This window comes from Plecotus auritus, assembly GCF_963455305.1.
Source record: "Plecotus auritus genome assembly, chromosome: 8".
In the NCBI taxonomy this organism is placed as follows: domain Eukaryota; kingdom Metazoa; phylum Chordata; class Mammalia; order Chiroptera; family Vespertilionidae; genus Plecotus; species Plecotus auritus.
The window spans coordinates 40,927,317-40,949,084 of record NC_137782.1 but is presented as its reverse complement, the minus strand read 5'-3'; the positions used below and the strand labels follow the sequence as shown (position 1 = coordinate 40,949,084).

At 44.4% G+C, this 21,768-nt stretch overlaps 1 protein-coding gene across 1 annotated transcript in view; it reads right to left on the bottom strand.

Annotated features, from left to right (window-relative positions):
• GREB1L (GREB1 like retinoic acid receptor coactivator) overlaps window positions 1–21,768 on the bottom strand; it is a 130,826-nt gene that overhangs the window by 15,793 nt on the left and 93,265 nt on the right. The window contains 10 exon segments of the mRNA XM_080685072.1: window positions 3,985–4,189; window positions 4,316–4,477; window positions 5,332–5,471; window positions 5,750–5,905; window positions 8,481–8,583; window positions 8,774–9,354; window positions 11,638–11,882; window positions 12,533–12,648; window positions 17,270–17,609; window positions 20,099–20,232. Coding sequence (XP_080541198.1) covers window positions 3,985–4,189; window positions 4,316–4,477; window positions 5,332–5,471; window positions 5,750–5,905; window positions 8,481–8,583; window positions 8,774–9,354; window positions 11,638–11,882; window positions 12,533–12,648; window positions 17,270–17,609; window positions 20,099–20,232 — 2,182 coding nt within the window.

Here is a 21,768-nt window from a genome sequence, read left to right as displayed (position 1 = left end):
ACATTCTCAACATAATAACTATCATATATGAAAAGCCCACAGGTAACATCATACTCAGTGGTGAAAGACTGAAAGCTTTTTCTCCAAGATCAGGAATAAGACAAGGATGTCCACTTTAAGATGATCCTGGAAATCATAGCCAGAGCAATTTGGCAAAAAAGAAATAAAAGGCATCCAAGTTGTAAAGGAAGAAGTACAAGTATCTCTGGTTTGTAGGCAACATTATCTTGCATGTAGAAAACCCTAAAGATTTCACACAAAATAAGCTGTTAGAATAAAGTGAGTCAGTGAATACAAAAGCACTCAAAAGTCAGTTGTGTTTATATAACAATAATCTAAAAGGGAAATTAAGGAAACAATTCAATTTATAATAGTATCAAAAGAATACAATTATTAGGAATAAATTTTTAATCAAGGAGGCAAAAGACTTATACACAGAAAAGCACAAAACATTGCAGAAGAAATTAAGTAGGACTCAAATAAATGGAAAGGCATCACATGTTCATGGATTGGAAGATGTAATACTGTTAAGATGTCAATATTACCCAAGGCAGTCTACAGATTTAATAGAATAAATATTACCCAAGGCAGTCTACAGATTTAATAGAATAAATATTACCCAAGGCAGTCTACAGATTTAATAGAATATCAATCAAAATCTCAATTTTTTTTTCAGAAGTAGAAAGTCCATCTTTAAATTCATATGGAATCTCAAGGAATGCTGAGGAGCCAAAACAATTTTGAAGAAGAACAAAGTTGGACGTCTCTTAGCCGATTTCAAATTTACTACAAAACTACGATAATTGAAGCAATGTGGTAGTGGCATAAAAAAAGACATATAGACAAATGGAATAAAAATACTGAGCCCGGCACTATACTCTTGAATATATTGTCAAATGATTTTTGATAAAGGCACCAAGACCATTCAATGGAGAAAGAACAGTCTCTTCAACAAATGGTGTTGGGAAAGCTGGATATCCATGTACAAGAGAATGAAGTTGGACTGTTACACTATATAAAAAAAAAATAAAATGGATCAAATAACTAAATGCAAGAACCAAAAGTATAAAACTTTTTTGTTGTTGCTGTTAATCTTCACCTGAGGATATTTCCCCATTGATTTTTAGAGAGAGTGAAAGGGAGGAGGGAGACAGAGAGAAGCGTTGATGTGAGAGAGACACATCAATTGGTTGCCTCCCACACCCACAAGCATTGATGTGAGAGACACATCGATTGGTTGCCTCCCACATTCACTCGGACCAGGGCCGGGCATCGAGTCCTTGACTGGAATAGAATCCGGGACCCTTCAGTCTATGGGCCAACACTCCACCCACTGAGCCAAATCAGCAAAACCATAAAACTCAGAAACAGGGGGAAAGCTTGATGATGTTGGATTTGGCAATGATTTTTTGGATATGATACCAAAGCACAGGCAACAAAATAAAAAATATAAGACCAGGCTATGTAAAAATTTGAAACTTCTGTGCAAAGACACAACTGTGAAAAAGCAACCTACAGATTGGGAGAAAATATTTACAAAACATATATCTGATGAGGGGTTAAATATCCAGAATATATAAAGAACAACAAGTCAACAACAACAAAATCAACCTGATTAAAAAATAGGCAAAGCACATGAATAGATTCTCCAAAGAAAATATACAAATGACTAAAACACACATGAAAAGACACATGACATCACTAATTAGGGAAATGGAAATCTAGTCACAATAAGATCCACCTCACATCCATTAAGATATGAGGATATGCCAAAACGAACAATTTTGCACTGTTGGCAGGAATGTAAAATTGTACAGCCATTATGGAAAACAGTATACTACTTCCTCAAAAAATTAAAAATGGAATTTTATGATTCAGCAATTCTACTTCTGGGTATATCCAAAAGAACTGAAAACAGGGTCTTGAAGAGATATGTGTACACCCATGTTCATAGCACCATTATTCACAGTAGCCAAAAGGTGGGGAGCAACCAAGTGTCCATTGATGGGTGAATGGGTGAAGAAAAGTGTGTAGACATGTAGACATACAGTGGAATATTGTTCAGCCTTAAAAAGGAATTAATAGTACTGAGATTCAGTTTTGCCAGATGAAGGGAGACTTCTGGAGATTGGTTGCACAACAATGTAGGTATACTGAACACTGCTGATCTGTACACTTGAAATTGGCTGAGATGGTAAGTTTTATGTTACGTGTTTCTTATCACAAGTAAAATTGAAAGAAGATATTTGCATTTATTTCATTTGCATATATATTGGCTTCTCTCTCCCCAAATTTGCAAAAATGGCCAAGCTAGCACTAATGAAATTCAGGCAGATCTGGGATGAGGAAACTTTCACCTAAAGGAAGGCACAGGAAGGGGTAATTTGAGGGTCATATTCATATAGAAAAATATTTTAGTTTGGGGATATGTGGTTTTGGGGAGGATAAAAAATCAGAAATACGTAAAAAACTTAATTGCTATACAGTGATAAACATGGAAAATAAAATTGCATCAAAATAATAAGCCAGTTTTCCAAAATACTTTAATCCCATATTAAGGCTAAGGTTCAAGGACATGAAAAGGAGTGGAAAGGAGAACAAGAAATGAAGACACCTAATAAGGAGAGGAGAGAGATGAGCAGACAGAGGGGGAGGCAGAAGTGAAGTGGGAAAATAAGGGCAAGAGAGACCCTGGAAAGGAGGACCATGTAGTTTAGGGAAACTTCTCGGGTCTCATTTGCTGTTCACTCCAGGTCTGAGCTGGATGTTCTTCCTTCCCTCAAAAGTGTCAATTAGAAGCTCTTGATCCTCAAGCCCTTCTGAGATGCTGCACTAAGTCAGACACTCACAGAAGTGGGTCAGAAAAATGATTTAAGAACTATGATGCACGAAGTGACCAGACAGTACTGCTCTAAACTACTGATCCAGTTTGAGGTAAATGAAGGCATTCTAGATTTCTCCAGTGTTTCCCTCAACAACCCATTCACATCAGCAACCAAGTGCCCTCCCCTTGGAGGAATCAGCCCATTGCTCTTAAACCCTTTGGGGAAAGGCAGGAAAGACGTCTTTCAGGCACTTTTAAGATGACTGCCACAGTTCCCGCTTGTACAGGACCCCCTAGAACTTGCCAGGCACCTTAAAAATGATTAGGGATCCCTTGGGCACCCCTCCAGATGCCTCCAGACTACCCTTCTCACTGTCACATTCCTGCTGCTGGTGTGCCCTGCCCAGGAACCTCTACTACTTTGTGGGGCGCGGCTATAGTGTTTGGACAGGTTCAAGCCTTGGACTGATGAGAGGGCACAGTCCTCTCGTGGCCACGTGCAAGTCCCAGCTTGGAGGGCAGAGCCCTCCCAGCACAATTATAGCCAACAGCTACAGTTGTAAGCTTGAACCTATGGTCGGAACACGTGGCCCCACATGCCTAAGTGATATAGGCTGCAAGTAAACAAAGCTTGATCAGGTGCATGTAATTGAGTAGGATCGAAACTCACAGAATGCTGTAAACATCTTGACCACGCCCTTACTTTGCCTCGTGGCATCTGCTATAAAATAAAGACACGGCTTGTAGTCCATGGCGCTGCTGGGTCCCCATCAGGGAAGCAGCGTCCCACCGAGTCCCAGCTTTCCTTCTCTTGTCTGTCTTTTCTAATCCTTCACCACCCCCACTGAACCTGGCTAAGCTGGTGTGGCACATCAGGCGCCCTGGGGCTGAGTATGCCATGGCTATGCCGGTTCTCCACGCTACTTCAAGCCCTCCAGGCTGCTCAATACACCAGTGACTTCTTTAGTTACTAGTACTGAGAAGTGAAAAGTTCTGCAAAACTGCAGAGAAAGGAAAAATTAAACATTTAAAGAGGAGTATAAGGCCTTTGGTCAAGAGGGCAGGACACTTTCCAGAGGCAGGGGAACCTCTGAAAGTTTCACGCCCAGGGAATGGAGCTTATCGTTCAGCCCTGCTCCCTACCCCAGGGGGGCCCTTACCCACGCCTGCATTATTGAACGTGCCGGGAAGCACAAGCATGATGTGGTTGGGCCAGTACTTGCGGTACAGCGGCATCTCATATTCTTTGACCACTAGAAGATGCAGGTGGCTGATGCCCTCCATGGCGTGAAAAAGGTTTAGGAGTCCATGCTCATGGCGACCACTGGAAGGAGTGAAAATAGGGCTCTTGACCGCATTCAAATTCTGTTGAAAGAAAAAACAAAACAAAAACCAGAGACCAAAAAGGGAAATTAAAACCCTTGGATTTAAGAAGCTTGGAGAACCTGATACAGTACCTGATAGTCCTTGTGTCCAGATACTATCACCCACCTTGTCTGAAACCAGGGGCAGTCGCATGCTCTCCAGGTGTTTGCCCTGCTTGCTGAAGACAAAATGACTCTCTTTGGATTTGGGAATGATGAAATAGAGCTGCACCTCTTCTCCCAGCATGGAGGAAGAGAACGTGAACGCGTGAAGGGTGGAGTCAGACACCTACATTTGCAAAGAAGGAAAGGAATGTAAGCTCACAGTTGACAGACTTCAAGGCCACTTGTTAAGGTGGTTATTGAGAACTTATACCTGCCACAGGACCTCGCCGTGGACAGGGTTGGAAAGGCAAATACTTCATCTGTGGTAGCTGCCACTGGTATGAGTGTCAAGCATCTTGTCCCTACACAGCTTGTCCGTGGGAGGCTTGGCACTGTCTTTGCAACCCCAAATAGGCACTGGATACTACTCTCACTTGCTACTTTCCCCATCGTTTGTACTTAAAGATGCTCTGGCAGAAAACAGATACTATGGGGTACCGGCTCACCTTCTGTGTTCCTACCTTTCAGTTCTTTCTAAATAAAAGCGTAAACATTGACTCCTCTGTATGCCTAGTGGTCAAAACCATCCCATGCTAGAAATAAGGATGTAATTAGGTTGGTGCAAATCAACAAACTTGTTTACTGCTTAAAGGGCCCACCATATACATTTGTTAGGTAATAGCATCATTTTCACCAACAACCCAAAGGGGGTATCACTAAATACATCACAATATCCAGTTTCTTCAGGATCAGCTTTTTTCAGCATCTCAGCTATTCTCTGACACATGTAACCGTTTCTGATGAAGTGACTTAAGACACTGAAATTTAGTTTATTTCCCTCTCTTACCGCCCCCCCCAGCCACATTCCAGAAAAGCCCGAAGTAATTTTAATAAATTGCTTCATGCACTGTGCTCACAAAGAGTGGCTCCATTTCATAAATAAGCACCCTTAGATGAGGGCCTGAAAAGGGGAGCCTTAGTTTGCACTCCTTATCCATGAAGTCATGCTAGGAGGCCGGCAATGGGGAAGGGCGGCACCTGGGAGGCGGAGGTGAAGTCCATGTACTGGTGGCACTGCTCGCAGTGGTGGAAGGTGTTGTAGGCTGCGTACTTGGTCAGCATCATAGACACAGTTTCTCGTTTCCTGGGCTCTTCAGCTCTGGATTCCTTTATTGCTTCTGTGTACAAAGGGACAGAAAACCTTCCCATGAGATGCATGAAGCCCCTATGCCTGGGAGAAAGTCCCTGGCTCCCTGAAAAGGTTTTTTCAAGGATTCTAGAATTTACACTGAGAAGCGGGTATGAAAAGTAAAAGGTGGTGTGTGTGTGTAAGGGAAGAGAAATGCAGAGAGGGGACTTCAGCTGCTCTCAAAGATTCAACTGCCTCGGGCCTCCTGCCCGACTTACGTTCCCCTTGACCTTCAGAGGAGAAAAGCCTGGCTCCGCTGGCACTGACCTTGTTTGACCCCTGCTTGCTTCTCAGTGTATACCAGGCTCATCAGACTGTACTTGGGATCATGCACGCTGATGTCAAAGGGCATTTTACTGAAGCTCTCGATGTCGGGCCAGGGCTCTCCCTCGGACTGGCTCACTCCGCTGCTTTCACTGTGATCTAGGACAAGAAGAAAGCGTGCAGAGCAGGCAGATGGCCCACCCTCCCTCCCAAGTGTCAGGGACAGAAGGTTTCGCGAAATATAAATTCCAGTGGGTGGACAAAGGCATTTCTGGAAAATGAGCTCCCATCCCAAGGTGGAGGGAACCAGAACTGCCCCTTCACACCCATGCTGGGAGGGACGCCTGCCCCGACTGGCCCCCAGCATTAGCCTCTGCACATTTGGTCCATATCTATGGGATCAACTAGTCTCCCACGTGAGCTCCTTACATTGCTTTAAAAGCTTGTTTAATTTTGGATGATGTAAGTCAGTGGTCGGCAAACTCAGTCAACAGAGCGGCAAACCTCGGCTCGTGAGCCGCAGTTTGCCGACCACTGATCTAAAGTTCTTAGAGTTTTAGTTGTGGGGTTTTCAGATACCAACAGCCTATGTACGAGACTTCAGGGATGCGCGGAGCAAGGTCCCCAACGTCTGCTTCATATCAGAATTGTGGGGAAGCTGTAAAAACCCCGGTGCTTGGGCTACACTCCCTCCCATCTCCTTCATCACCAGGCACCTGTGGGGGCATAAAGCTCTACTCAGGTCCCACATGCAGTCAAGGCTGAGTAGCCCAGGGTTTGGGTTCAGCTGCTGCCCCTGACCACTCACACCTGCAGGCGCTGACCTTAACACTCAGAGTTCCCTGATGGTTGTAAGAGTTCCAGATGGTGTGTTTAAAGTGCTCAGACACTGGCAGGCACGTGGTGGGTATGCAACAGATGATATTTATTGTTATTAATAAAATGTGTAAGATCAAAGCTTGACAACTTTCAAAAGGAGAAGGAAGAAACTAAAGAAAAGCCTAGAGGTGAGAAATACAGCTCTTTTTAACACGATGCTGCTTATTTTTCTATCCTCAGACTGAAGTTTGCATTTTATTTAAAAGCTAAAGCTCATTCTAGTTTTTAGAAAAGGGGTCACTGTGCCTCTGCAGAGCACTGACACATGCATCACACGGAAATGAGAAGGAATAAAGCCAAACTAACAGCACTCCTTGCTGCAAAGGCCAGGCTCGAGGGTCATGGGCTGTGCAGACTGTCTCACAGCTCATTGCACAGATTTGGGATCTGAGGACAAAATTAAGGGTATGACTGACTGTGGTGCCAAGGGCCTTGTGGGAAAGTAGGCGGGATGGAGGGCTCCTCCTGGTTGGCTTGGTCCCAGCCCCCTCCAGGCGGCCGAGGGGAGGATGTTCTGAGGCCAACTGGGAGCTCTGGGTCCCTTCTAAGGTGGGCCCGGTGCAGCTCAGCTGGGGACACAAGGAGATGAGGCTGTGACCATGGACTGTGTGTGTGTGTGTGTCTGGAATCATGCATATGAGCTGGTAATGATATAGGGCCAAAGTGATTTTAAAATGATTAAATATGGCTGATTTTACCTAGTCTTGCTCTGGACTAAACTAGATCCTTGGGCTTGTCACAGAACAGGTCAGTTATTTAGGAAAAGCAAGTGAGGTGAGACCTCCAAGGCTAATCTGACAGAAGACGCCAGGGCCTTTCCCTCCTTCTCGCTCAAGAACTTCTACCTCATTACCTCTACTTACCTCCAGTGTCTCTCCCCTCTCACCCCTCCCCCCATTTCCCTCCAGCACAGTCATTCTGAGATGTGAAGCCAGACTCAAGGCCACGCTATCCTTAGCCACAAGCTAATGCTGGCTGAGCCCTGCTCACGCCAATTTCAGGATGGGCTACAGAGCGGGACTGCCCCACCGGTGCCAGCGGGGAAGTGCTGGGAAGGGGGCACAGCTGGGATGATCTTACTGAAAACCAGCCCCCTCGGCCCTGACAGGCATGAGCCCCTGTGTGTCACTGCCAACGTGAAGGGGTGTGTTCATGGCTCAGGCTTCCGCTGCACACGGAAGTTTTCATTTCACAAGAGTACTTAACCTATATACCTTCCCTCAGAGCCTGCGGTTAACATAGAAGATACTCTGACTCACCAGCAAAGCCCGTCTCCAGAATATAAAACATGCCCAGACCATTAAGCTCAGCACCACAACTGAATTCTAAACCTAAATGATTCCGCCACCTAAGCCAGTGGTCGGCAAACTGCGGCTCGCGAGCCACATGCGGCTCTTTGGCCCATTGAGTGTGGCTCTTCCACAAAATACCACGTGCGGGCGCGCACATACAGTGCAATTGAAACTTTGTGGCCATGCGCAGAAGTCGGTTTTCGGCTCTCCAAAGAAATTTCACTCGTACTGTTGATATTTGGCTCTGTTGACTAATGAGTTTGCCGACCACTGAGTCCTAAGCAATTAATCAACCAAACAGAGCTTCATAAAATGCCTTTTTGCCCAGCGTCTGGCTGCATGCGGAGATGGGGAGGCTCAAAGAAGGGGAAGACGCCGCTGCTGACCTCAAGAGGCTAGAGCACAGCTACAGTTTACTCACACCCACTTGCCGGCACGTCACCTTGACTCTCACAGGATCCCTGAACACGCGTCCCAGAAGAGATCCCAGAAGGTAAGGAAAGCTCCGGGTTTGGTGCTAACGTCCCCCGTCTCGCCCCTGCCCACCCAGGTTCAGAACTCACCTGTGTTGATCTCTCCCTCATCATATACATCCACCTCCAGGAGCCTGATGAGCATGCGGAAGAGGATCCTAAGGAACTGCAAATAGGAGCCTGTCTTTCCCACCTGGTGGAAATAGTGTTCAATGGGGAGAGAGGGAAGGAAAAGAGGTTTCACCCCTGGGCTCTCCGTGTCTCCTGCTCTGAGCCCTGAATGAGGGCCTCATTGTTCTGGGTCACACCCCTCTCCTTCTGCCCCCTGGCTTCTTTCCTTCTTGGAGACCCCAGCTGAGGATAGGGTCTGGCCCCGGTCCTACCTGGGGGGGCCCAGTCAGCAGCAGCCGTCGGGGGTGGCAGGCCCGTACGCCGGAGTTGGGGTCGGGCTGGTTGCTGTAGTCGGCGTGGTGCTGCCGAGCCGAGGTCCACTGCCTGTAGTAGAGGGACTGCTCCTCGCTGCCCATGTCCTTGTGCAGGAGCGGCCGCAGGGAGCTCACCCAGGCCACGTCGGCGTGGGGCAGCAGGGATGCCGAGGACGGCAGCTTGCCTCCCCTCTGGGAGCCCAGGAGGCTGTAGGCCGCTTTGGACAGGATCACTATTGGGGGCAGGGTGGCGTGCAAGCCCCTACAACCTTGGACAGGTCCAGCGGGCCACGGGAGGGCCCGTGGACCCGAGGAGGAGGATGACGATGATGAAGGCTTGGAGGTGGTGCTGCTCGCCATCTGGGGGCCCAGGGAATCGCACTCCTGCTTCAGGGTCTCCCCAGCTCCTGCTGTGCCTGCAGAGACCCCTTCCTCCAGCCCTGTGCTGTTGGCTGGGCTCTGGAAGCTGGGGGTCAGGGGCTGCTTCTGGGACTTGTCCGCGGTGCTGGAAGAGCTTACCCCATTCTCCATGATGGAGCCTGAAAGCAGATGGACAGAGCCCACCCTGTGACTGATGCCAGGGCTCCTGGCACCTCCAGGAAGAAGGGCAAGGCCAGGAAACCAGGCTCTGTGCACCAGCTCCAGAAGCTATGCTAGAAATCTTCCCCTGCCCTCCCTCTGCACACTTCTTCTGCTCCCCTGGCCTGGCTCAGGGCTGGATTGGCCAATGGGAGACACTGGCTGGAAACCGGTTGTTTATTCCCGGGCTCGCCCCAGCAGGGTCTCCAGGGTGGGCAGCCTTTCTCCACGAGGCTCCTCTGGCTTCTTCAGGCCCAGCAGGGTCAGGGCACCCTGGGGTTACCTGTATCACATCTTTGTAAACAGTCTATTATTAAACGTTCCTCAATTACCTCATTTGGATGTGCTATCTGATTCACTCCAGAACACTGACCATTGCAGGTGCCACATTCCAGTCCTGCTCAAGTGGCACCGCCACCTCCTGGGTCTGAGGATCTCACCCTCCTGGCTGTGGCCACTTCCACGGACGCCCAAACCAGCGTGGGGAACACCTCCATGGGAAGGAGGATGGAAGCATAATCTGCTCCTAATGAAGTGCTGGCCCCTGCACATTTGGCCAATTCACTACAAATGTGTTTCCCCTAATAGGGCAGCCACTCTTTGGTTTGAGGACACACCTAAAGCTCATGACATTTCAGACTGAGGCCCCCTCTGGGCTCAGATCCTCGCTTCCCAGGCATGTAGGTCAATCCCAACCTTGGGAGATGAACACTAGGAACTGGAGGTTATTGCAACCAAGTCACTCCACTTGCTCATCTGCCTTTTGTTGTCTTCCCATGTTGTATGAGGATGCCTTTCTGTCACGGCTCTGACCTTCAGAGTCCACATGTCTGCGCACTTTGAGCAGTGAGCCTTCCCGAGGACCCTTGGAGTCTGCCCAGGGCTGAGGGATGTGTGCTCAGTGGTGTGAGCACAGCCTCCATGTCAGGTTGTCCTCAAAGGGAGGGAAATTCTAAATAGCAGAAGGCAAACCATTACCTTTGTGTGAGTTAATCAGAGCAAGGCCAAGACCATGTGAGCCTTGTGGGACAGTTCTGGCAGTCAGGGCAAGGAGGGGATCTGATTAAAGAGCCACAGGAAGGAAGGCAAAGTCTCCTCCATTGATGCTGGCATCCCAAAGCTTCTAGATGCGACAGCCATCCTCCCTTCTGTTACCCTTTCCTGTCCTTGCCTTTATTCTGAACTAGTCTCAGAGAAAAGCCTGGCGAGCCTTTAGTGGAGGGGCAGGAGGTACAGCCCTGGTCCCTGGGGAGCAGCTGAGCCCACCCAATAGGACAGTCCTCAAGCTTTTTAGGCTAATGGTCACATTGAAAGAGAAAACCCCACCAATAACAGCCTTTTTAGTTCCCACAGGGAGCCATCTAACAGCTACAGGATGAACAGAAAGACCAGTGCTGCTGCAGTGGTGTGTGTGTTTGCATGCCTGTCATAGTGATGGATGGAGGAAGGGAAACAGGGACAGAGGAACATGACTGTGGTGACCTCTGGTAGGGGCTTTTCATGTCTACTCTCTCCTCTCTATTTTATGATATGCTCCAAGTTTTCTATGTTAAGTTTTATTACTTTCATAGTCAGAAACAAATGGAAATACTGTCGTATTTGCTATAATACAATTTATCAGAAGAAAACGCACGTGGAGCACTGCCATAGGCCATATGGTAATGCTGCAAGAGAGAACTGGCAGGCTGCATGGTGGACCATCAGTCAGCCAGTGGCCCCAGAGTAGCTTTCTGGATATAAACACTTGCCATTAAGTACTTAGAAAAGTCATCCATCCATCCATCCATCCATCCATCCATCCATCCATTCGTTCATGCATTCACTCATTCAAACAAATGCTTTGTGCCAGGTACTAAGCCAACTAACGCAAACTTACAGCTTCAGGGTCTGGAAGGAAGAGAGGGCCTCTGTGCAAGTACCGGATGCATAGTATCCATGAGGTCATTAGGGTAGGAGAGACCAGAGGAAATGTGCAAACTAAGATTGATAAAATTTACTCACTCTATTTGGCCTATTATCAAGTTTGCCATTAAATGTTTACCCATAGAAGTATTTTGTGGCTGTTCAACAGGCATGCTTTCTAAGTTTCTCTCCCAAGAAACAGGTCTGAATGGGATGCCTGAGCCACAGAAGACTCCTCTGAAAACCTTGAGGGGTGTCAGTAGATGCCTCTGCCTTCCACACAACTCCCTCCCTTCTCCTTCCCCTTCCTCATCCTTCAAAAGAGAAAAGAGAGTACTGACCTGAGGTTCCAGTGATGGCACTACTGTTGCTCTGGGGCCTCTCCAGATCGATCAGCAGCTCATCCGGGTCATTCTCGCTCACGGTGGCTCTCTCCTGCTCCTTCCCGCTGAGGTCCAGGGCAACAGTGGACCCCCGGATGACCTCTTTTGAGACATAGCAGCATGCCAGACCCACCTCCTGCTCCAGGGCTGTGCGAGTTAAATAGCTTGAATCAATTAACCGGAGGTCACAGTACTTCAAAGACCTGCACAAAAGTAATGATGTTTTTGGTGAGACCATCTGCTTTGTATGCAGTGTTGGTGTATGTCTGGATAGCTGGATGTCTCCCAGAAGTTAAAGTCATGGGTTTCAGTGCCAAGTAAACCTTGATTTAAACCTCAGCTCTGCCATTTCCTTAGCTGTTATGATGTCATCCTAGTAACTTCATTTTATCCAACTGTAACAGATTAACAGTGCCTGGCTAATATGATTTTTGTAAAGAATGAATGGCAGGACACATATAAGGCATTTAAGGCAATACATTACACAGTAAGCACTCAGTTAATGCAATTATTACTGTTCTTGCCATCAATCTGAAGGCCTTAGATCCTTGAAGGGGTTGGGGACAGCAGATTAAGAGACCACCCATAAAGAAATCCTGATTTCGGGTAGGTGCCTTTCCTCTCTGCCTCTCTGGCTGCCCTGCTTTAATAAATAAACATTTCTCTCTATGGCTATCTTCCATTCCCAAAATTGCTAGGTGATCTCTGGAAAGTCAAAAGAAGGAATCAAAGAAAGCTTTATTTCTTACATCCCTGAAAAAAATTCTGTTTTCACTTGCCAAATGAATGAGATGGTTAAGTATCAGCCAAGTTTTAACCTTCAGATCAGCTGGGCAACTCATAAAAAATGTACCTGGGAAAGGTTTCTCCAAGAGGATCTTTGCCAGTTAATATCACAATGCAAGGCAGGCCTTCTAAGTCTTGGTATGTCCGAGGGATCCATTCTTCAGGTTCATTTCCTCTCCAGGTCTGTAGAAAGGGCATACGATAAAATTAAAACCCCTTACTTAAATTTCCACCTTTTAAAAAATTTCTAGGTCCAGATTTTTTAATACACATCTGTGCTTCCAAATGACTTCCAGTAAGTATGTGTACACATTTTAATTGCTCCTAAAAAGCACACACAGAACATGCTAGAAGAATATGGCCTTTAGTTATATCTCAATAGGATGAAACAGGAGATCTTGGTATACATCATGCATTAGCCACACAGGCCAAAGAAATGATGTGAAATATCCCACAAACCTTACAGAAAAAACCTGGTTAAAATACTTGACTCAAGGCTCTTAAACATACATTCTTCATATAATAAACATGCTCTGAGGCTGATTGAAAAAGAGAGTTTTAGCCCAGCTGGCATGGCTCAGTGGATGAATGTCAACCTATGAACAAGGAGGTCACGGTTTGATTCCTGGTCAGGGGCACATGCCCGGGTTGTGGGCTTGATCCCCAGGGTGGGGCATGCAGGAGGCAGCCAATTAATAATTCTCTCTCATCATTGATGTTTCTCTCTCTCCCTTTCCCTTCCTCTCTGAAACCAATAAAAATATATTAAAAAAAAGAAAAGACAGTTTCAGTTGTGAGTGACTAAAAAATTAATCTCAACAAAATCCCATGAAACAGAAATTTTCACCAAGAAAATCATGAAGTTAGTGATTTTTCCTCTTTCTCCCTTTATTGACTTTGAAAATAACTGACAAGTAATAATCGGCTTTCGGCTCCAAAAAGTCTTTCTCAAGAAGGCTAAAAATAGAACCAAACCTGGGCCAACAAAAAGCCTATCCCTTCCTTGGAAGAGTAATGCAATTAGCGCATGACTTTACATAGAGTCTATTAAGCATCAGCTTCTCATATATATCAACACATTTGTACATGTACACACATGTTTATAATAAATGGAATGTAAATCTTGAAAACATGAATATATCAATGAATGAAAAAAATCTCACTAACTTGAAAGATGTTCAAAAGTGAAAAGATCTTACATTTTTAATATTTCCTATAACTTTTGTGATATTATACTATGTTAGTACAGTTTTGGTAATATTATTATATTTAAAATCTTTTTTTTCTTGAAATATTAATGTTTATTGTATGTAAATGGATAATTATTTTGTACCTACAATCTGGTAATAGATTTATTTTGTATATTGGAAAAAAAAGATCTTACAGATTCTTCTAATTTAGAGCAGAAAAAATAGAGCATCTTTTACATAGACAAGGTGGTTTCTACATTTTATACAAGTATGTAGCATCTAACTATGCTTTATATCAGCTTTCTAGCCCTAGTTATTTTAAGAAATAAACTGACACTTCTGATAATGGTTGGGAACAAGGACTAAGAAGTGAGGTGTTAAGTAATGCATGCAATGTTATTTTAAAATAGATGGGTAGCCCTAACCGGTTTGGCTCAGTGGATAGAACGTTGGCCTTTGGACTGAAAGGTCCCAAGTTTGATTCCGGTCAAGGGCATGTACCTTGGTTGTGGGCACATCCCCAGTAAAGGGTGTGCAGGAGGCAGCTGATGGATGTTTCTTTCTCATCGATGTTTCTAACTCTGTATCCCTCTCCCTTCCTCTCTGTAAAAAATCAATAAAATGTATTTAAAAAAATAAAATAAAATAGATGGGTACTTCCTTTGCTAAACATAACATGGGATAAAAAGAAACTTAAAAAGAAATAATCTGATAAAAAATCTGTTGATGTCTAGAAATACCAGTCTTTAGAAATAAATGTACTAACAATTATTCAAATGAAATGTATATGCTTTGTAAAACTGGAAAAACTAACCTCGTTGCCAAATCTTTGATCATATATTTGCATACTAAGGGGAAATCGGTGGATCTACGCAACTTCACAAGTTTGAGAAACTTTTCATGTACTAGAAAAATCAATCTATCAGAATTTTTTTCAAGTATTAGAAGAAAGGTCTCCACAGAAATTCAGTTTCCCATACATTTTCATGTGAAAGGGAACCATGACTTTATGTGATTTATAGCAAATAATTCTTCAGATAGGAAACATTTTATGTACAGCCATCCCACTGGACTCATGATTTCCCGGACACTGGGGTTCTCCCTGAATATATTTTATCTCTCAGAAACCATCCATAGACCATGGTTCCACCAAGAATAATGAGGTCAGGTTACAATGATGGGATAACAGGTGTTATATTTTACTACAAAAGATGTATTTTTCAAAAGATTAAACAAATCTTGCTTTTACTCTTGACTAGTCAGAGCTAGCCAAACCACTATAAAATGCATTTCTGTCACGTTGCTACTCCTGATGAATGGTGGCTGCGGGTCTTGGATAAATTGACCCCGGCCAGGGTGATGTCACTGCAGAGGCATTTAAGACAACACAAAAGGTTGGGTGAGCACTGAGTTCAAGGAAAATACGGGGTTCAAGGCCAAGGAAACCTAATGAACTCTTTATAGGCGGAATGCTTCTGGAGGAACTGATTTAGATCTAAACCCAGTACCCTTCCAAAGTGCTTGTAATCACTTCTAAGTTAACCACAATCCATGAAGGATAATTGGAAGGAAGCACAAAAACAAGACCCTCTAATAAAAGAAGAGGCACTGGATTTTACCCGAGGCCAGAGATAAAAAGCACAGCCCTGGCATCCCCACAACAGTAAAGGAGATTGGTAACGTAGAGATCAAAGGGCGAAGCAGAGACCACCTGGCAAACGACAGTCTTGCTTAGGATGTGACATTTCAACAGGATTTCATGTTTTCACTTCCACACAAATAGTTTTAACAGGACGCATGAACATGATCCAGTGGTTTTGAAAATATGAAAATCTTTTTTGTGTGGTTGGTGCCTGGCAGCTGCTCATACAAATTGAGAGAGAAGGGCTTTGAGACCGCCCCGCCCCTCTGCCCTTTGTGTATAGCGGCTCTCAGAACAGCACCTGCACAGAGCAATCACACTCTGAAAGCCCTGCCGGTGATTCTGATATGCTGTTAGCCAGGTTCACAGCCTCAGCTCTTGATTGTGGCTTTCAAACTGTGGCCCGGAGGGCAAATTACTAGGACCTGCTGATTTATACTGACTTAGTAATTGGCACGTTTGAAGGGTCTGAACAAATGACCTAAGGCTCTAATAATAGCTACACTTGGTCAGTGTCAATGGAAACCCAGCAAAGACCTCGCAGCCTCACATCCTTTAAAATCATCTCCTGGCAACAGGTGTGGGGGGCCTCACAGAGCAGTGCTGATGATTTACCTTTCCACAATTTTCATCATCAGCACTATTCACATTGTCTCAAGACCTATGTCTCAATGAGTTTCAGGACTCTTCTTTGTTAGTCATCCTAGGAATTCTGCTGGAATGTGGTCCACAACTCTAATTTAGAATGGTGAACATTATATCTGTATATGAAACAGAAATGTTGCAATTTCCACTAAATATAGGAGTTTTTCTATTTTTAGATCTGTTCCTGTCGTTCATCAAGCTAATACAAGATACTGTGTTTGCATTTTGGATTATTCAATTGGGTTGGCTGATAGAATGCAATAAAAAAGTTTGTATTCGCAGAATGCTTCGTGAACACTAAATAATGATCCCAAGATTAGAGCCCTTAGAGATCCCACAGTCCAACTGTCAATTGCAGACGGGAAACTGCAGCCCAGGGTGACCATGCAAATCCCCAAGACGACGTGATTCTTTTCGTAAGAGACGTGCCAAAGCAGATTTGTGTAAACTCAGTTTAGTTCCGTAGTTAGTGCAGGTTGCAGACACCATGTCAGTCTAAGTCAGACGTACAACACCTAGCTCTGTGCCGTACCGATACGTATGCAGGTATTTTATTAAATGCTTTTAAATGGCTAGGACACTCTAGATTATGAAAAACGTGAGCAGGGCACAAGGTTAGTTGATTTAGGAATTCTCTCACACTCCCCATGCCTAACAGCAGGTGCTCAGGAAAAGCAGGCATCTCCCGGCTGTGCAGAGGGAGTGGGCTTGCTCATGCACCAAGTCCCTGTGCAGGATGCTCGGAGAGTCTCCCTCCAGCCCAAGCCTTGGGGCTGAGCGTCAAAGCAAGTTTGAAGAAACAACAAACTGTTGAAGAATCCACATGCAATAGGGCAGGGAACAGTTCTACATGAGTATTGAAGATAAAACAATACTTTACCGACTCTAGACATGAGCTGACAGGCTAGATAGACAGAAAAGAATTAGTGAATCCATGATACTTATTTAAAGGCGTACCCCACAGAGGCCGGAGAGAACAACTTACCTTTTTATTTCTGAGAAAACAGATGGCCGTGGGCTAGATGCATCTCAGACAAGGTCAATAAACATGGGGTCAAATTGGGTCATCTCATTTTTGCACCTGCAGTTGGAGAGCATGGAAGACCAACTGCATGCACATGCTAAAAAATGGGGGAGCTTGACAGAAACATAATAAACTGGTTCCAATTAGGAAAGTGAACATCTCCTTTAGTTTAGCCTTAACAGTGTCAGGAAGATCAGACTGACACATGTGCAAAACCCTGTGAAACTCAGGCTACCTATGTGGGATTTCTAGAAAACAGAAACAAACGGAATTTCAAAGGAGAAATGTCTGCCCAGTGCTAACCTTTAATCGTGCCACAAAGTGAGTTGCAACACTGACTTCAGAGGCAGGGTTCCCAAGGATGATCTCAAAGCGGTACTGCAGGCCCAGCTTGTCGCGCACTTCCTGCAGCCGCTCCTTGGCCAACATCGCCAGCTGCACGGAGGGCACCCTGATAATGAGCATGTGTCCCCTCCCACTCTTGGTTTTTCCCGGGGAGCTGATGAGGTCATCCATAATGCTGAGCGTTTCTGGTGTGCTGTGGTCTCGGAGGGATGCCATGGTGGTGAGAGCCATCAGAGCTTCTGAGTACTGCTGGATGAGAAGGTAGCAGCGGACGACCATGCTGTGCAGCCTGGGGTACCTTCAACAGAACACAGGGAGCTAGTACTCGGCCCAGGACTTGCTGGGACAGTAAGGTCCACATGGTTGGAACCCAGACAAACCGTGGTGGGAAGGGGTTAGTGATCAGTGGCAGCACTGAGTTAGAATGTTGTCAGCTTATTTCTGAACCTTATGATTGCATTAAAGGAAACTGAAACTTTAATATCATGTCTATAGCATATCAGACATAAAAAGAGTAATTATTATTACTAATTCGAGGCTAGCCCCACAGATAGCAGTATGAATCTTCCCATAAAATGTGACTTGGTGCTGGAGAACACTTGGAGCTGACTGGAGAAACAGCACCCCCTAGTGGTGCAGCCTCCTATCACCTAAGCCGGCTCAGTAAAGGGAACCTGGGAAGGAGCAGGGCTGTTTCCTGGCTTCACTCAATTACCACCTCACCCCACCTCCTGCCTAGACTGTCTGGTAAAATGATCGCTTTACTAAAACTGGCAGTTTTTACAAGTTCAGAGCAGGCAGAAAATAAATCTCTCATTTATGTGCTAGACCTCGGAAAGCCAGGTCTGCTGATAAAATGAATATAAATGGGCAAAGAGGAACCACTTGCAGGCATGAAGAGATGCTGGTCAAAAAGTAGGGCTGGCAAATGAGGGTGAGTCTGTGAACTTTCTTTCTGGTTGCCCGATGGTGGCACATGTAGCTGCCTAGCAGCTGGGTAGGCCAATGAAGGATTTCACCTTTGTCCCACTTTATAATTCTATTTAAAGTAAAACAAGTGGTTCACTGGCCTTCTACAGACAAGTCCAAGGTCAATACCATCTAGGATGATCAAATGAATTGTGTGTTTTGAAGTACTTTAGAGTTGGAAAGGATCATAGATGCCCTGGGCTGTGACCATTCCACCTTCTCAGAGAAGGAGGAGTTAAGGGGCCGAGAGAAATTCAGCTACTTGCCCAAAATCATCCGACTGGTCAGAGACACAGCTGGGACTAGATTCCACTCAGGTCTCTGACAATAGTATCTTCTGACATTGCAAGGATTTAGTAGATTGGGAAAAAGAGAGGAATTCCTTCAGTTCAATCAATCCTGGGCCAATCCCTTCAAGTAGTCAATACATTTAGCAATTTTTAGCCTTGGGCAACTGGATGGAAGAAGCACAAATAATCCATGTTTGAAGCTTCATGTTTTCTACTGGGCCATGTAGGAAAGCCAAAGTTAGAACAAATGGTAACTTTGACATGCAAGCATTTCACACTCTGAAAGAAGCATGAACATAGAAGTGAATAGTTTTCCCAATCTGTTAATGTTTGCATTAAACTGCAATTGTAGTTTTGTATTACCGAAGTTGTAATATATGTTGATGGGATCATCTACTAAAATACCAGTTATGAAACTCTGAATGATGTTACCGGAAGGAAATATATATTTCAAGCTGGCAGACGTAATGGGTGGGTGGGAAACACAGGGGAAGCTCATGGGCTGATTTTGGAAGTCTAAGATCACATTTGCTGTGAAAAGGATTACTGTCACAGTGTCAGTTAAGTCTTCTCAAATCCAACAGCTGCAAACATATAAAATCCTTCTCCAACCCTGCTCCTTTCCCTGACGCGGCATTTTAACTTGCTGGATAGGATGCATCCACCTGTCCTCATTTTCATTTCTCTTTCTTTTTTCTTAGCACCATTATGAGGCAGGTTGTTACATAGATGGCTTGTGACCAAACTGAAGAAAATGTTAATAACTAGAGCTACAGTATGCTCATCAGATAGAGCCACTTACCCCTGTCATTGGATAATCAGAGAGAGTATTGTGGAGGGCAGGGAGGGACCTGTATTAGGTCAGGCAAATTCTAATGCCTCTACCTACCCTTTGAGTCCATGATTCAAGATCATAGAGGCAAAAAATAGGAAAGCCCTTTACTCTTACAGAGTTTGATCTGGAATTGGGGAATAAAAAGAAGGCAGAGGGAGTCAGAAGAGTCATGTCCTTAATTCCCAAGGTTGGGGGCTGGAGAAGGTGCAGAAGGAACTGAGCTCACTTAAATGATCTGATTGCTCCTTAATTTTCTCCAGTCTACACTCCAAATGTCTCATAGTAAAGTTTAGTTTTTACCAGGTCACCTAAGGGTACTGCCTATGGTGGACAGAGGAGAAAAAGGGGGACATGTGGGGTGTATGGTGGGAGAGGCCAGACCTCAGAGGAATGGTCTTTAGTAAGCAGATCCCTCTCTGCCCAAGCAATGAAGCATGCTTGGGAGACGATTCAGGGCATGGAAAATGGTTCTAAGTCCCACTTCGAGTCGCTAGTTCCTTTGTGGGTCTCAGATGATTATAGAAAACCAACATGAGTAGAAGGTCATCTAAGGAAAGGCTATTTTTATTCTGCTGTCACTTGCCAACCACACAGCTGAGGCTCCACCAAACTCTCGGTGACATTGACACAAGACTTCTGGCTATTTTAGACATGCAAGTTCAGCTGAAGAAAAGGTTGAAGATTTTTATTTACCTCTCCAAGAGAGTGTTCACCATTTTTTCAAAAGTCTCATCACATCTCAGAAGTGGGCTTGTGATCCCCCACTGTAGAGACTTACTGTACTCATTCAGGCCAAAGTACAGTTTTCCCTCGCAGCTCATGTCCTCCTGGTTCAAAATACAGAGCAAAGCCCAGTGAGGACAGGATACAATGTGTCTTGTTTTTTAGGGGAGAAAACTGTGTAATAGGTTATTTCCTGGAAGGTTAAAAAATGTAAATAAACAGGTGGGACTAAAGCAAACTAAAAAGTTTTGCACAGCAAAGGAAATCACCAACAAAATGAAAAGGCAACCTATGGAATGAAAGAAAATATTTGCAAATCATATATCCGGTAAGGAAGGGGGTGATATTCAAAATATATAAAGAACCCACACAACTCAATACTGAAAAAACACCAATCCAATTAAAAAATGAACAGAGGAATTGAATAGACATTTTTTTCTAAAGGAAATCGACAGATGACTCTCAAGTATAGTCATCATGGGACACAATAGATCCTCAGACCTTATTCATCTGATATCGCTAAAAGTTTGTATCCTTTTACCAACCTCTCCCTATTCCCTGCCCACTCAGCCCCAAGCCCCTGGCAATCACTGCACTGTTCTACTCTGTTTTTATAGGTTTGACCTTTTTAAAATTTATTTTAGATTCCACATGTAGGTGATACAATGCACTATTTGTCTTTCTCTAACTTATTTCACTTAGCACAATGCCCTCAAGGTCCATCCATGTTGTTGTAAATGGAAGTGTGTCTCTCTTTTTCATGGCTGAATAATATTCCTATATACACATATATGTCTATATGTACATACATACATATACACAGGATGGGGGTTGTGGTGATGGATGTTAACTAGACTTACTATGGCGATCATTTCATAAAACAGTATATACAAATACTGAATCATTATGTTGTGCACCTGAAACTAATATAATGTTATATGTCAATTATATCTCTGAAAAATGCCGATGTCTTCTCCTCTGTGGCCCTGCCCAAGCTGTCTGCTGCTGGGAGCACCTGGTCTATCCTTTCTCTGTTTCAAGGTCTATCGCCAGTGCTCTCTCCTCCATGTCTCCTTTCCTGGATTTCCCCAATGGATGGGATTTCTCCCTCCTTTCACTCCTAAATAATTTGTTTTTTGAAATTATCTTATTCTACTTTGTTTTAGTTTTATGACAAATAAAAAATATACAAAAAATGGAAATATAATGGACATATAACATTATATTAGTTTCAGGTTAACAGCCATCACCACACATAGTTACAGTTTTTTTTTTTTTCTTGTGCTAAGAACTTTTAAGATCTATTTTCTTAGCAACTTTCTTTTTTTAAAATTTAATAAATCTTTATTGTTCAGATTATTACAATTGTTTCTCCTTTTCCCCCTGATAGCTCCCCTCCGCCTGGTTCCCACCCCACCCTCTGCCCTTACCTCCCCGCCACTGTCCTTATCCATAGGTGTACGATTTTTGTCCAGTCTCTTCCTGCACCCCCCATTCCCTTTCCCCCTGAGAATTATCAGTCCACTCCCTTTCTATGCTCCTAATTCTATTATATTCACCAGTTTATTTTGTTCCTCAGAGTTTTAATCCACTTGATTTTTAGATTCACTTGTTGATAGATATGTATTTGATGTTCATAA